The sequence below is a fragment of the Piliocolobus tephrosceles genome, chromosome 9 (genome assembly GCF_002776525.5).
Source record: "Piliocolobus tephrosceles isolate RC106 chromosome 9, ASM277652v3, whole genome shotgun sequence".
Classification (NCBI taxonomy): Eukaryota; Metazoa; Chordata; class Mammalia; order Primates; family Cercopithecidae; genus Piliocolobus; species Piliocolobus tephrosceles.
In genome coordinates this window covers 98,587,219-98,603,606 of record NC_045442.1, presented here as the reverse complement: position 1 = coordinate 98,603,606, position 16,388 = coordinate 98,587,219, and the positions used below count along the sequence as shown (strand labels likewise).

Below are 16,388 nucleotides of genomic sequence, written 5' to 3'. Positions count from 1 at the left end.
GTTGTTTGGTTTGGTTTGGTTCTGCTTATCATCGTATCTCCAGCAGCCAGCAAGCCAGCACACTGCTTGGCAAGCAGTAAGTGCTCAATGAGCATTTGCTGAATAAATGACAGTGTCTCAGCCTATTCCTACTTTACCCCCACTGCTGCTGTCTCGTCCCCACCCGCCCATCTCTGTTCTATATTTTATGCCATACACCTTCTTTATCAGCCCACCATATGACGCTTCCCTTTTTCTATAACAGAAATAATTTTCTTGTTTAAGGATAATTTCACCATTCTAACTCCTCAATCAGTACTGTTTATCTGCTCATTTACTTTATTTTTGACCTTTCCAATAAAGAATCTAAAGTAACTGTAAAATCCTTTTGTCACTATGGTAATTTATAATTATAAAATCTTATGACTACAGGAATTTACTTGCTTTAGTTAATTTATTTAATACATCTGTTTAGATCTTCATAAGACTGTAAAATCCTTTAAGGTGGTAATCACATTTATTAATACTGGCAATCTTTCAAAAGCGGAGTGATGAATCATTTTGCATCTAGAGAAGTGGATCAGCATGACCAACACAGAAAAATAGCCACAACCAAGGGTGCTATGGCTCATTTAATCCCACAGGTTAAGGCCTAGTTAGAGGCAGCCCAGAGAATGCTCTCTCCATAACGAGCTGCTAACAGGTTCATACATCACTGGCCAACAAGAAAAGAGGTGTAAGGCTAGGCACTACCTGGAATGCTACCTGCTTCGGCTATAATAGCAGGGACTAACCTTAAATTGCAAACACTCTAGTGAAAACTCTAAAGTAACAACAATACAGGAATTGGTATTTGCTGAATGCTCACTGGTACTTTTAGAGATTGATGCATTTTAACTTCACAAGAGCCCTATGAGGTAGATAACTATTATCATCTCTTCTTAAAGAAAACAAAACAGTCCTGGAGAGACTAAGTAAACTGCCCAGCATCAGTGGTGATAGAAAAATTTGTATTACTATCCACATTCCTTCACTTACTATTTTGGGCATCAATTAGCACCTTAGCAAAAACTGACTGAAAAATAACCATTAAGAGGCGTCTAAAATCAAAGAAGGTCATCTAGAGAATAGGGGCACTGGATGGAACAAAAAGGAGACAAGAGTAGGTACACAGGACAAACTTGACCTCACAACGTTTTCTAGTTTCAGCCTCAGCCACACCATTAAAGTGTCATCTCAAAATACGCTGCTGCTACATGCATCATAAAATGCCAATTACTGATCCAATATGGATGGGCTTGCTACTAAAAATCTTACAATTAAAATTATAAATATTATACCACTTCTCAAAATACATCTATTCATATTGCTTAAAAACTAGAGCTTAAAAAGTTATTTCTTTTTGAATAACTAATTCAAAAGGTGTGAAAGATGTGTCTTTCAAAGACAGTGAGAAGAAAACTGACCAAAGGAAAATGATACAAGACACTCTCCCTTTGAGCAATTTCAAGGTTCCTGGTGATGCCTCAGATAATAACATCAATTCTATCTCTGGTACAAAACCAGAAAGTCAAGACACAAGGGCTTTTCTAAAATCCAGACCACCAGCTACAGTACAGAGAGGTTGCCCCACTGTTTGAAAAGATTAGCATTCTGGCTTTTAAAAGCCTGCATGAATAAACTAACTGCCTGGTTTGCATACAGATTAAATATGCTTTTATAAAGGCACTTGTATACAGGCAATTTAAGGGTTTACTTAAATTACTTCTCTAAGATAATCAAATGTATGAAAATTAAGGTCAATTTTTCTATTAACATAGTAAAATCACACTTAAAATTCACACACGTAACAGAAACAATATTCCCTTATAGGAAATGAATGTGCTTACTCCACAAACTGCAACTTGCATAATGGCATCGAAACCACCTTCTGGAGAATCCAAATTTCCAGATATGCGCTGTTTTCCAACAAGTTCATTAAATACTTCTCCTTTGTTAGTAAGACTGAGCACATTTTTGTAGCTAAATGGGCTGGTGCAGTTCTGTTCACTTGTACAAGGGTTCCTGAGCTTAGCTGGTGTTGTGCTAATGTAAGGCATCACAGTCTTTTCCACAAATGAACCAAATCCTGTAAAGAAAAAAATGGTACATAAATGAATGAATGGATGGATAGATGGAAAGACGGAGATTTGCATTCTTTAAAAAATTCATCTGGTCGGGCGCGGTGGCTCAAGCCTGTAATCCCAGCACTTTGGGAGGTCGAGACGGGCGGATCACGAGGTCAGGAGATCAAGATCATCCTGGCTAACACGGTAAAACCCCGTCTCTACCAAAAAAATACAAAAAAACTAGCCGGGCGAGGTGGTGGCGCCTGTAGTCCCAGCTACTCGGGAGGCTGAGGCAGGAGAATGGTGTGAACCCGGGAGGCGGAGCTTGCAGTGAGCTGAGATCCAGCCACTGCACTCCAGCCTGGCCGACAGAGCGAGACTCCGTCTCAAAAAAAAAAAAAAAAAAAAAAAAAAAAAAATTCATCTATGTTACCACATATTGGTTACTACGGACTGAATGTCTGTCCATTCAGGCACAGCCCTCATGAATGGGATTAGTGACTGACACAGTCTGGGTATTTGTCCCCACCCAAGTCTCATGTTGAAATGTGATCCCCAATGTTGAAGGTGCGGCCTGGTGGGAGGTATTTGGATCAAGGGGGCAGATCAATCCCTCATGGCTTGGTGCTATTCTGACCAAGCCATGGTCAGACATAGTGAGTGACATAGCGAGTGAGTTCTCATGAAATCTGGTATTTAAAACTGTGTGGCACCTCCCCCCACCTCTTGTTCCTGCTCCCACCATGTGAGAAGCCTGCTCCCCACTTTGCCTTCTGCCATGATTGGAAGCTTGCTGAGGCCTCCCCAGAGGCCTTGCTGATGCTAGCGCCATGCTTCCTGTAGAGCCTGCAGGACTGTAAACCAATTAAATATCTTTTCTTTATAAATTACCCAGTCTCAGATAATTCTTTATAGCAACGTAAGAATAGACTCCTACAGTGACCTCATCAAAGAAACCCCAGAGAGCTGCTGTCCCCTGCTGCTATGTGAGTACATGGCAAGAAGGTATCATCTATGAACCCAGAAGAGGGCCCTCACCAGATGCTCAATCTGCCTTGATCTTGGACTTCTCACCTCCAGAGCTGTGAGAAATAAATTTCTGTTGTTCATAAGCCACTCAGTTTACAGTATTTTCTTAAAGCAGTGCAAATGGACTAAGTCAAATGGACCTAAGTCAATCTTTTTATTTTGCCTCCCTACTTTAAAAATAACTCACATTCATTTTCTTGGCACACCAGCTCTCAATAATGGCATGCTGAACAAATGAATAAATATTCTAGACTTCTGGCCATTTTAAAAAAGACTAATTTGGTAGGAGCTCCCTAATGCTATGGTCCTTGAATTATGCTTACTGAATAAAAGAACATTTTAAGCAAGTGCTCTTTTTTAAAGTTTCCACTAAGATAGGGGTAATTTTTGAAAGGCAGCTCTTAGGCCTCATGATTGTCAAATCTTTCTAATATTCTGTTGCTAAACCTCTGCAGCAACAGGAGTGGAGAGAAGCAGGCAAAAAAGAGGTTAAGCTGGGGACGCATGAAATGGGAAAAATAAGGTTTGGAAAACAGATCATCACCATATGAAAAATTCAGGTCTAAGGTGAGATCAGGCTGTACAGGCAGGTGCAGCCATACTAACTAGTAATTAGATAAAATCTGGGTACTCAAAACATGTTTATAAAATAAGTCCTAAGGGCCAGGTGTGGGGGCTCTCGCCTGTAATCCCAAAACTCTGGGAGGCCAAGGCAGGTGGATTACCTGAGGTCAGGAGTTCGAGACCAGCCTGGCCAACATGGTGAAACCCCATCTCTACTAAAGTAACAAAAAATTAGCTGGGCGTGGTGGCAGACGCCTATAATCCCAGCTACTCCGGAGGCTGCGGCAGGAGAATCACTTGAACCCGGGAGGCGGAGATTGCAGTGAGCCGAGATCACACCATTGCACTCCAGCCTGGGCAACAAGAACAAAACTCTTAAAATAAAAATAAAAATAAATAAGTCATAAGATAAATGATCAAGTTAGTGTGAAAACAAGCATGCAAGTCATTATCTATGAGGTACAATCTGTGTTAAACTGTAGCATCCAGTGACAGAGGAACAAGGTGGCAGAAAAGATTATTAAACGTGTGACTGGAATATCAATTTCCACTCAGAAAAGGCTAAAAAACTGGCCTGTTTATCTCACAAGTATGTAGTGAGCAACAAAGGAAGAAAATATAAAACAACATTTGAGAATTGCCAAGACTTTATAATGAAAATGATCAATGTTTCTAACATTCCTACCAATTCTGAAGTCGGAAGTAATCCTCCTCATTTCATTCATCAGATCTGTTCCAAGACTTTTTACATTCTCCAAATCGTCTTTCATTGAGTAAGACAGGTCCATAAGGTAGTAGAGGTCAATGGGATAGTCTTCAGCTCTCTTGAATTTTAATGTAAATGTCTGTGGCTCCCCTAATTAGACAAGAGATTAGAAAATGAAACTTGCCTGTTGGCAAACGAGAAAAACCAAATAAATGTGATGTACATGGTAAACACAATAAAATAAAACATGCTGTCATAATTTTTACAAAAACCTGGGAATTCCATAAGTAACTCAATGGGTATGAATTCAATTTCATTCAACAAATACTTAAAACACCAGGCCTTCAGGATGCAAAGATAAAAAAAGACATTCCCAATCCACAGTGGACAAAACAGACAAAAAGTCAGTTTATAAGAGAAGAAAACAAACAAAACACCATAAATTAGTCTGGGGAGAGGAAGGCAGAACACATGATAGGGTACAACTTTTTAGACACTGAAGTTGTGAACTCCATTCTGTGTGTAATGGGATGCCACTCCCTGCAAGTGAATAACACGATCCAATTTTTATTTTAGAAAACCTGGCAGAAAGCTTTAAAAATAAATTACTGAGGCAAAGAGACTAGCTAATCTACAAAACAAACCCAGAGAGAGATGATGAAGGAGGAGAAGAGAGAGATGCAAGAGATGTTAATGTAATTTACTTAGGAAATACAGGAGAAAGAAGGTTTGGATGAAAATGTAATTAAAATTTTAACTTGTAGTTTTCTCTATAAAAATTTCTAATAGGCAGGTTGGAGAAATGGGTTTGAAGCTCAAGAAAAAAGTCTGTGTTGGGTTTTAAAGCCATGAGAGGAAAACTGACATTCAGGTGGACTACAAAAAGGGAGGAAGAAAAAAGACACAAAAAGAGGCCTGGAAGGCAAAGGTAAGAGACACAAGGAAAAACCGAGGAGTAGTATCACTGATCAAGGGGAGAGCATTTCAAAAAGTACAAAGTGTTACTTGGTACAGAAGGGTTTTAAAAAAAAAAGCCCTGACAAGGGTCCCCTGGGTCTGCAAGCTGAATGCGATGGTGGAGCTTTGCTAGAGCAAGACGAGGAGGAGAGGGCTGAGCAGGTTGAGGGAGGGCGCCGGGAGGGGAGGAAGGACGCCAGGAGGGAAGTCAGGGGACGGGGCCACTCTACCATTCTCCTGACAAGAAGGCTGGAAACCAGAAAAGGGAGAAAGAGGGCTTGTCTTTTCCTTCATGTTTACATGTGGGACTGACAGACATAATTACAAAAACCTTCACCGTTTAATAATACTAAACAAATACAAAGGAAAAGAACAGGTTAAACTGTTGCTTTTATAATATATTATATAATTAGACCAGAGGATGAACACTTTCATTTTTAAAACTCACTAAAGCTAATTAATATTTTCTGAATCTTTAACAAAATTTACTTTGAACATCAGGCAACATTTAATATTATTCCAAGTATATATGTTTTACAATTGTTGCATGTGCAAAAATTTTCTAAAATTTAACCAATTCCACATTTTTGAGTGCCAGTCCACACGTAAAAACGAGCCTTCAACAGAAAATGGTCAGAGTTTGCATAAAGCTGGTGTCAAATGCCTCAAGTAAACACACAGGTATTGACAGAGTTGGGCTTCCATATTCCATACCTGATCTTAATCGCAAAACCAACTGCTGTGGTTGGATCTGAGTAATATCCTCTGGCTTGAGCTTCTCTGCTGTTCCTTTGCTACGGTTGGTTACATTTTTATTTTTCTTTATATCTTTGGAGCCTCTGGGATTTTCTATGTCATCTGGAGGGCAACCCTTCTTTTTTAAGGCTTCTAAATCATCACATCGTGCAGAAGTGGGCATTCCTTCCTGTAAAAATGTCTAAATGACATATAAAATACAGGTAATAAATGAAAAGTGTAATGGTCAAACCTTTTTACACAATGATAGCAAATAAGCAATTGAGTTGCAAAACATCAAATCACATCTACTGTACCTCAATTCTAGCTTTTCAACAAAATGCTCCCTTCATCCAAACTGTGGTAAGGGTTCTTGTTTAAAAACAATCATTTCCAAGAAAGTAATACCTTTCCCAGAACTGACCCAAGTGTACGTAGTAAATGCTCTATCTTGTAATTCAGAGTATCTAATCAAAAGCAATTTCTTTAGTGAAATCACTAATTGAGCATGGTTAATGGCTACTAATAATGTATACATACACCCAAGTATCAGATCATTTCTCCAAAATTTCCCTTTGAAAAGTCCTTACAAAGCCTCTCATGTGGCACTCTCCCCACCACAATATGCTGAACGACCCAGTGTTTAGGGAAAACAGATGAGCTTAAAATCATCTCAATTAATTATGGCATTTTTTAAAAGGAGAACATGAAATTTAGCACAGATTAAGTAAGTATTCTCACAGATTTGAAAAAACTGCAAGTATTAGCTATTACTGTAAACACATTTTTTAAAATTTTTTAAAAAGCAAAATAGTAAGTATATGACAAGGGTAAAGGTCCTAATGCCAGGTAAATTTCAAAAAAGGAAAAAAAGATCCTAATGGCGGTGAATGGGTATTTGCAGCAGTAAAATTTCTAGTAATGACAAAGATTTTAAATGTGCTATACCTCAAACAACTTAGACACAAATACAAATTTAATCAGATAACTGAAAAGTACCTTAGTGAATTCAAAAACACTGCTGTTAAAGATCTATATAAAGACTGTGAATAGAGGTGTTTCAAGAAATGTGAAAATGGGGAGGGGGATCAGTGACATTATATATGGTATTTATTTATCAAACATCAATTTAACGGTGCTATATAAAGTAATAGTAAGTGAAGATATTTAAATTTAAAGAACATATAATGGTTTTTACAAGGATTTTTAAGAGAAACATCACACTAATGAGAGTATTTATGTAATCAACAACTGGAGGGGAATACCAAAATCAGATAATTCAAAGCTGCACTACTTTCATTTATTAAACCTAAACTACTACCTACCAAAGTGCAAGATCCTAGTGAATTACACATTTCTAAATACTAATCAATCCAGGAAACTTTACAATCATGACACCCAAATAAAATTTCACTGAATATATTCAGAAAGCCTTTAAAATTTTAAGAATTATGCTCCAAATTTCAAAAGCCAAGATAATCCTCAACTACAGATAAACTATAGTCCCCATAAAACGGATATGTTAACAATAATAGCAGCTACCACTTATTTAGAACTTTTTAAGTGAAACCGCTTTAAGTTCATCAATTCTAATTATTGTAACAATAGATAAAGCGGACATGATCAGCCTCATTTTCAGATATGAAAACTGAGAGCTTCAGTTACATAAGCCTTGCCTGAGACAAACTCACAACACTCCTTATTTCCTCCACTGTTGCCAATGTAATCCCAGCTTACCACTTTTTGAAAGTACCATTAGAAAATTTTTGAAAAAAAAAAAAACAACAAAACCTCTCATTTTTTCTTTCATATGGTCAAACCATACGACATATCTGACACTTGACCACTTAGGCGTACAAATACAGGCACTTGAAATTTGGACCCAAATGCCTGCATGAAAACACAATCAATAACCCCTTGACCTTCTGATATTAGTTATTTATTCTGTGAATAAATTATACAACCTCAAAATGATTCTCCTTACCACCTCTTTTGATTTATTCATTCATTCATTCATTGACTCATTGAACGTTTAGTAGGCTTTGTGGAAGGTACCGTATTAGCAAAAGCACAGAGATGACAAAAGTGAATAAAATCCAAACCCTAATTGACCTCAATGAGCTTATATTAGGATGCAAATCAATTCTAGTAGTTTTAACTCAAATATAATTAGGAAGGTTAATTCATACCTCCCCACCAAAAGAGGGGAAATCTAAAACAGTCAAACTAAATGACTAGGATTTTTTGAAGGTTCTCCAGTAAAAATATAATACGTGCCACAAAGATGAGCTATGATTATATGTATTTTAAAACTGTTTAGTAGCCACACTAGAAAAAGAAAAAGAGAACATGAATTTTAACAGGCATAACATTATTTTTAAATATACAAAAATTATCATTTCACCATTATTATTTATTTAATACTAAGTCTTTGAAATCGTGTATATCTCTGAAACTCAGAGCAATTCTAATCTGTATGAAAGTGCTCAATAGCCACATATGCCTAATGGCTGCTGTGTTGAACCACATAGCTCCAGACCATTAGGTTATTCAATAAGTATTGATTTACACAAAAATTAAAATGTGCTTCCCAAGGATACAGCACTGAGTCACACTAAATGACCAGAGAAGAAATGGAAAGGACTTGAGCAACCTTACTTACTGAATTTGTGCACCACCCACAATTTGGCCCTGCTTGTATACATTCTCCACATGATTTGGCATTTGCTTTTAAACATCTATTTTCATCTGTCAGAAAGAAGAAAGAACAGAACATGTTATGTAAAGTGTCAGAGAGAAAATAATGAAAAATCAAAATCACAATGACAATGCAATATATATGTTAAATATAAATACTATGACGTAGTTACCATCTAAACTAGACCTTCCCCAAAGACTGCAGGGTTTTTTAAATTTAATTTTTAATTTTTGTGGGTAAATAGTAGGTGTATACATGTATGGGGTACATGAGATATTTTGATACAGGCATACAATGCATAACAGTCATATAATGGTAAATGGGGTGTTCATCCTCTCAGGGCTTTATCCTTTGTGTTACAAAGAATCCAATTATACTCTTTTAGTTACTTTAAAATATACAACTATATTATTATTGACTACAGTCACCCTGTTGTGCTACCAAATACTAGGTCACTCATTCTTTCTATTTTTTTTATAACCAGTAACACTCCAGACTTCCCCATCCTCTCACTACCCTTCCCAGCCTCTGGTAACCATCCTTCTACTATCTTCATGAGTTCAATTGTTTTAATTTTTAGCTCCCACAAACCAGTGAGAACAATGCGAAATTTAAGACCATGATTTTTGATCACCTTGACACTGAAAGCCACAGAGAAACATAAGTTATCTTCCTTGTCTTCTATATTGAAGTCAACATTCTTTTTTTCAAAGGCATAATTCAGAATTTATCATTCTTGATTGTCATAAATGAGTTTTCTTACAACTGGGTAAAGTATTATTTCTTTATTTAACTCATACTACCATACCCACAAGAATCTTCACGGCTTTCCCTTTGCTTTCAGTATGTTAAATAACTGAAAAGTCCATATTCATCTAATCCATAATCCCAGAATTTCTCAGGCCCTATGTTCAAAGTATGTTTTAGGTTTCTTTGCATCCACCTAAGGAAGAGTATGCCTTCTACATGGTAAGCACTAATACAGACTGTCTCCAACGTATCTTTTCTGATTATAAACCCAGCATATGCTTCTTACAGAAAATCTGGGAAACACATAACAGCATAAAGAAAAAACTAAAACTCACTGAATCTGTTAACTAAGAGAGGACTGTTGCTAACATTTTTGCCTATTTCTTTCCAGTCTTTTTCCTATGCAGATAAATAGCAAGGGGAAGCAAGCATATATATATATTAATAGATGTATTATTTACATGAAACAGAGGATACACTTTATATATACAGTTGTACAGTTTTGTATACTGTTTTTATACCTTATCCTAAGTGCTTTATTCTTATTACAAATTCTTTTTTAAAAGAATTAAAAAGCTTTTAATGATTATGTAATATTTCAATATGAGTGTACTCTATTTAATGCTGGATAAATTTAGATTGTTTCCAAATGTATGTGTGCACAGTTCACACATGCTTGCTCACATGAACACATAAATACCCCAAGTACACATATACACATACTGTACTACACACATATACACATGCTGATGACCAGTCTTATCTATAAACCTTAGTACCCATCTATTTCCTTTTCACAAATCCCAAAAGAATAACTACTAAGTTGAAAAGTATATTAACACTTCTAAAATTCTTTATACACACTTAATTTCTACCCAAAAGTAATATGCAGTTGACCCTCTGTATCTGTGGTTTCCAAATCAGTGGATTCAAGCAACCACAGATCAAAAATGTTTTATTCCCTAAACAATACAGTATAAAAGCTATTTACATAGTATTTACATTATATTAGGTATTATAGGTAATCTGGAGAAGATTTAAAGTATACAGGAGGATATGTGTAGGTTATATGCAAATATCATGCCATTTTATATCAGGGTCAATGAGCATTTGTGGGTTTTGTTATCTAAAGGAGGTCCTAGAACCAATTCCCCATGGATACTATAGGGCAACACTACTAACATAAGCTCCCACAAAATGGCAGTGTACAAATACCATTTTATCACATTCCCAAGAAAACAAAGCGCTTAATATTGAAAAACTATTGCTCATTTAATAAGTGTAAAATAGAATATCAATTCAGTGGTCAAGCCTACCAATTTCAGGTTTTACCTTGTTTCATATTTTTACTAACCATGTCTTTTATAATTTTGTTATGTCTTTTGCAAATTTTTTTATGTTCCTCAGTTTTTACTGGATTTCTACACATATTAATGAAGTCGAACCTTTGTTTAGTTTCTCATCTTGTTTACAGCGTTCTGACATAGAATTTTTTTGCTACTGTTGATTTTAAGTACTTTAAATGTATCAATACTTTTACGGTCTCCTGCTTCATTTTTACTACCTTCCAATCCTGATACCAAACTGCTCTATGCAGTGTAGTTTTTCAAGACTTAGAGGACAGAACTGGATATCCATTATTCCAGATGTGGAGCCACATCTTTATAGAAGTGTTAAATACATTTTCAGCTTTATTTTCACTGCTCTCCTAGATGATGCCAACATTTTGCAAGACTTCTTTATCAAAGAGTGAGAATGTCTTCTAGAAAGTCTTTGTAGATAATAATGGATAGTTCATAATCCTCCATTCTACACATCTACTTCATTTGCTTCTAAATATACTACTTGCCTTTGCCTTCTGTTCACTTACACACTCCCGTGTTCTCAGAAGATCTTCCTGCAGTGTGCCCAATCCCTATCATTTTAGAACTTCACCAGCCAACCTGCTTCCCATCATCCCGGTGGCAGGGGTGAGGGGAGCCTGACCATGAAGGATCTTGACCTTTCTCTGAGTGAGAGGGATAACTGCAGGGCTTCCAGAAGGAGCAGCATGATTACGACTTAGGTTCTCACATGAACCTAACTGGTCAAAGAGCAATACAAGATACAGAAATGAAAGGACAACTAAGAAAACTTTTTGTTTTTACCTGTTTGACCAAACACACAGCAAATTGAACTGATCAGTCCAATCCAGAAAATCAGTTGTAAATTCATCTGAAATGTAAAATGTGCCTTGTATTAATTAGAAAGAAATAAAATGAAAAATGCATTAAATAGAAAGTATTCTCCCACTGTACCTTCTATTGCTTTTATAAACGTGGTGTCTCTCAAACCATTTCACTCCAGCCCCTCTCCACAGACCCTCGCCCATCTCCCCTCCCTAGCTGGTTCCCTCACCTTGCACCTACACTGCGAAAATAGCTTCCATACCAGAGCCCCAGAATCCATTCGTGCCTTTCCTAAAGCAAACCGAATATATTTTAACATTTATTTAACAGGGCTCAAAAAAAAAAATCAGTGTTAGGTATCCCTCAACACCATAAAAGCTACCAACAGTACTCAGTTCACGGAATCTCTATCTCCTTTATCTCCTGCAACTCCCAGGGGCCCAGACCGCCATATCCAGATGCCTCAGTTACCTCAATGCTGAACATTCGTTTTCAAAAACCTGATCAAGTCATCCCCCTGCTAACAATGCGCTTCACCAGTTTTTATTTCTCCTCAGGCTAAGGCCAACATCCTGTATAAGGCTCCAAATAGATTTTTGTGCTTGTTTTCCTATTATCTCTCTTTTTTAAGAAAATCAACTTCTGCCAGGAGTGGTGGCTCACACCTGGAATCCTGGCACTTTGGGAGGCTGAGGCAGGCAGATCACCTGAGGTCAGGAGTTTGAGACCAACCCGGCCAACATGGAGAAACCCCCGCTCTACTAAAAATTAGCCAGGCCTGGTGGTGGGTGCCTGCAGTCCCAGCTACTCGGGAGGCTGAGGCAGGAGAATCACTTGAACCTGGGAGACAAAGGTTTCAGTGAGCCAAAATCATGCCACTGCACTCCAGCCTGGGTGAGAGCAGGACTCCATCTCAAAAAAAAAAAAAAAAAAAGAAAAAGAAAAAGAGAAAGAAAAAGACAGAAAAGAAAAGAAGAGAAAATCAACTTCTATGCATGCAATTAAAATATTCAGTTTTAACTTCCTAGAGTGTCCAGAACCCCCACCTCTCCCCCATCAAAAAAAGGACGGCATAAGACAAACTGAAAAAGTCTCGTCTTCTAGAACCTCTAACAAAAAAATTAGGTAATATTCTATATATTAAATACAACTACCCCAATCTCCTACCATTAGGGGTGTGTGTGTGTGTGTGTGTGTGTGTATAAAACTATTTTCTCGGAATCAAAGCTTTCACGATGATATGAATCTATATCTTTGATTGGTCAAAGACGGCTATAGCCACTGGTTGCTCACTTCATCCCTTAACTACTTACTGCTCTTGGACTAGTAGCCACTCTAATAATTATATATAAGCTTCGGTCCCTTCACAAGAAGAAATACTCAAAAAGGCAAATTTATACAAAAAAAAAGTTTAGGTTCAATCATTATTGAAAAACGTAAATTAAAGCAACATAAGATGAACTAGCAAACATGGAAAGTTTTTTAACTCAACAAACCTATAGCAGATGGCTGCGAGAAACCAACTGCTAGCTCTGTGAACTGATACAACTTTTTGGGAAATAATTTGACAATTTATGTCAAAAACCATAAAAAAATTTCTACCCTCTAATAATCCAGTTACTCAGAATTTACCCCAAGGAAATAATTAAATACATAAAAGGTGATACACACATACACATTCAGTATAGTACTCCAGTATATTCACAAGAGCAAAAATGTAAATATCCTATATCCAATAACAGGAAAATCTAACTGCATCAAGTTTATGGACTATTAGTCATTACAATAATAAAATGTAGCAACATTTAGAGTTATAGAGGGCCAGGTGCAGTGGCTCATGTCTGCAATCCCAGCACTTTAGGAGGCCAAGGCGGGTGGATCACGAGGTCCATCTTGGCCAACATAGTGAAACCCCGTCTCTATTAAATATGCAAAAATTAGCTGGGCGTGGTGGCACATTCCTGTAATCCCAGCTTCTCGGGAGGCTGAGGCAGGAGAATCGCTTGGACCCAGGAGGCAGAGGTTGCAGTGAGCTGAGATCGCGCCACTGTACTCTAGCCTGGCGAAAGAGCAAGACTCTGTCTCAAAAAAAAAAAAAAAAAAAAAAGAGTTACAAAATAATTTTGGATGTAAAGTACACAATAAGATGAGAAGAACCTGACTTTCTCAAGGCAGAAGAAAAAAAGATGCGAGGAATATAAAAAAAAACACTAATAGTTTCATATAATCTGAAGATAAAGAGTTACATGCACAATATTAAAAAAATGAGGGTCGTTTGTTTTTTAAACTGTCTTCTTTCTACTTTCTTAAATGAAAACAACTGTAGCACAGTTTAACTGTGCAGTTCTTTCTCTTCATAAATTTCCTTTAATATGAAAAAAAATTCACTGAATTCCAAGTTAACACTGAATATTTCTTTTACAGACCTCCATCTTCAAGGGCTTACATTCCAGGATGCTATTCCCCTAGCTCAGACAGAATGCTTTAAGTTGTGCTCTGAGCACCCGAGAGAAAAGAGTTAAGAGTAATGTGAAAAGTCATCCACTTCTGCAATTGTGCTCAGCCCAGCAGGTTGTTATGCCTGAGCATGCAGTTTTGCTTACGTATTACTTGTGACTGTATCCAAGAGACCACCAAAATCTGAGTGTCACAGAAGTGTGAAATGCCTAACAAATTCATCTTCCAAGGCCTGCCTAAAAGGTTTAATGTGTAATAAATCCATGAGACTATAATTATAAGCAAGTCAAATAATGTTATCAATGATTCCAAAGCTATGACAACAGACACCTGGAACATTAAAAGTTCCTGAGGAAATGCATTACTGTGATGAATGAAGCATGCAGGCAGTTTCCATACAAAGGGAATGGAACAACTATTTGTTCCATATATGGACAGATACATGTTTCTTCAGGATACAACTCAGGCTGTTTAATGGATCGCTAGAGACTGCTTTGAGAAATCTGTCAACATATCATACAATTCAGACAATCACCACTAAGATGAAGTTATTAGGTAACAGAAAATGATTCCTAATATTCAAAGCCACACTACTTTAAATGTCACTGTCCTTTTCCTTCTATAAACCTTGACAAGGCAAAAATCAACGATCTGAAACCCTCATACCTCCAGAAGAGCTCCAAATCCAGAAGCAGGCAAAAAAAAGGCTTCAGTGTTAAAGAACAGCTGAGAGAACAAGGCCAGCAGCTGGAAACAGTTTAAGGACAGATGTCAACGATCCTGCGACTGGCCGGGCACTGGCAAGAAATAGAGAGGCACTGCCATTGGCTAGTGATGTCTGTAAAAGGCCAGACTTTCTCTCAAGGAAAGGAAAAGGCTAGAGGATGAGGCCCATTAAGAACCCAGAAGACCTACAGGACCAGGAGGTAGAGAGGAGATCACAGTTAGAAGTGGCCTGAGGGAGGCAAGCCACAGAGACCTGGACAGGAAAGGAGAGGCAGAAGGCCAGGGAGCCTCGCTCTCAGCGCTGCTGGTCTCTCAACGCTGCTCATCTTCCCTTCTACCAGTAGTGGGTGCCCCCCGCACGTGTGCGTGGAAGGGGAAGGAACAGGCACCCAAGTCCTATGCCACAAAGCCCCCAGGACAGCACTTTTCTAAGTGGGCCTAGGGAACAACTGCATTGGGTTTACCTGGATGCCCACCCTAGGCCTAAAATCCACAATCTCTGAGCATGGGGCCTGGACTCCAGGTGATTCTTATGCTGAGAAAAGGACCCAAAGGGGTTTCCTCCCAATGGCATTCCATATAAAACAGAGTATGAGGGGATAACAGGGAAAGATGCCTTTCAGATGCTGTCCTAATTCTAATGCGTGTCTCCTCTTCACGGTCAAAGACCTAGAAACAGTTGTCTACACTGGTCTCCATTTCCTACCTACCTTCCCTCTCCTCAAGCCAGTACCTTCACGTGTCACTTAACGAAGAAAGAGCTCTGAGAAATGCGAAGGCAAGTTCATCTTTGTGCAACCACCAGAGTGCACTTACACAAACCGAGATGCTGTGGCCTCCTACACTACCAGGCTCTACGGTACAGCCTATTGCCCCTGGGCTACACACCTGTCCAGCACACAACTGTCCTGAATACTGCAGGCAACTAGAATGCTGCAGTAAGCATGTGTGTATCCACACTCAGACATAGAAAAACTACAGCAAAAGTATGGTACAAAAGATTTTAAAATTGATACACCACTATTACCATTAATACAGCTTGCAGGACTGGAAGCTGCTCTGGGTGGGTGGCTGGGTGGGTAAGTGAGTGAGTGGGGCAAGTAAGTACACTGCACAAAACACTCACTGAACAGGATATCACTGACATTACCACACACGGTACTGTGGACACAAACACACACGGTACTATGGACACAAACATACATTAGCATAGGCCTGCACAGCGGCCTGGGTCAGGATCATCAATGTCGCTGTCCTGCACCTACATATCCTGTCTCCAATGACACATGGAGCTGTCATCTACTAAAAGATCTCCTTCTTCGGGACCACTTCCTGAAGAACCTGGACCTGCCTGAGGCTGTTTTAACTTTTTTTTTATAAGGAGAAATACTCTCTCAAATAACAACAGGCTGGTGGTGGCGGCTCATGCCTGTAATCCCAGCACTTTGGGAGGCCAAGATGGGCAGATCACAAGGTCAAGATATCGAGACCATTCTGGCCAATGTGGTGAA

At 38.2% G+C, this 16,388-nt stretch overlaps 1 protein-coding gene across 1 annotated transcript in view; it reads right to left on the bottom strand.

Moving 5' to 3' along the window:
• The window catches only part of ITGB1 (integrin subunit beta 1), a 58,724-nt gene that overhangs the window by 23,526 nt on the left and 18,810 nt on the right, over positions 1-16,388 (bottom strand). Inside the window, exons 2-6 of the mRNA XM_023218147.2 lie at positions 11,674-11,740; positions 8,741-8,826; positions 6,058-6,280; positions 4,366-4,536; positions 1,869-2,107 (exon numbers count right to left, since the gene is read on the bottom strand). Coding sequence (XP_023073915.1) covers positions 1,869-2,107; positions 4,366-4,536; positions 6,058-6,280; positions 8,741-8,826; positions 11,674-11,740 — 786 coding nt within the window. The remainder of the gene's footprint in view (positions 1-1,868; positions 2,108-4,365; positions 4,537-6,057; positions 6,281-8,740; positions 8,827-11,673; positions 11,741-16,388) is intronic.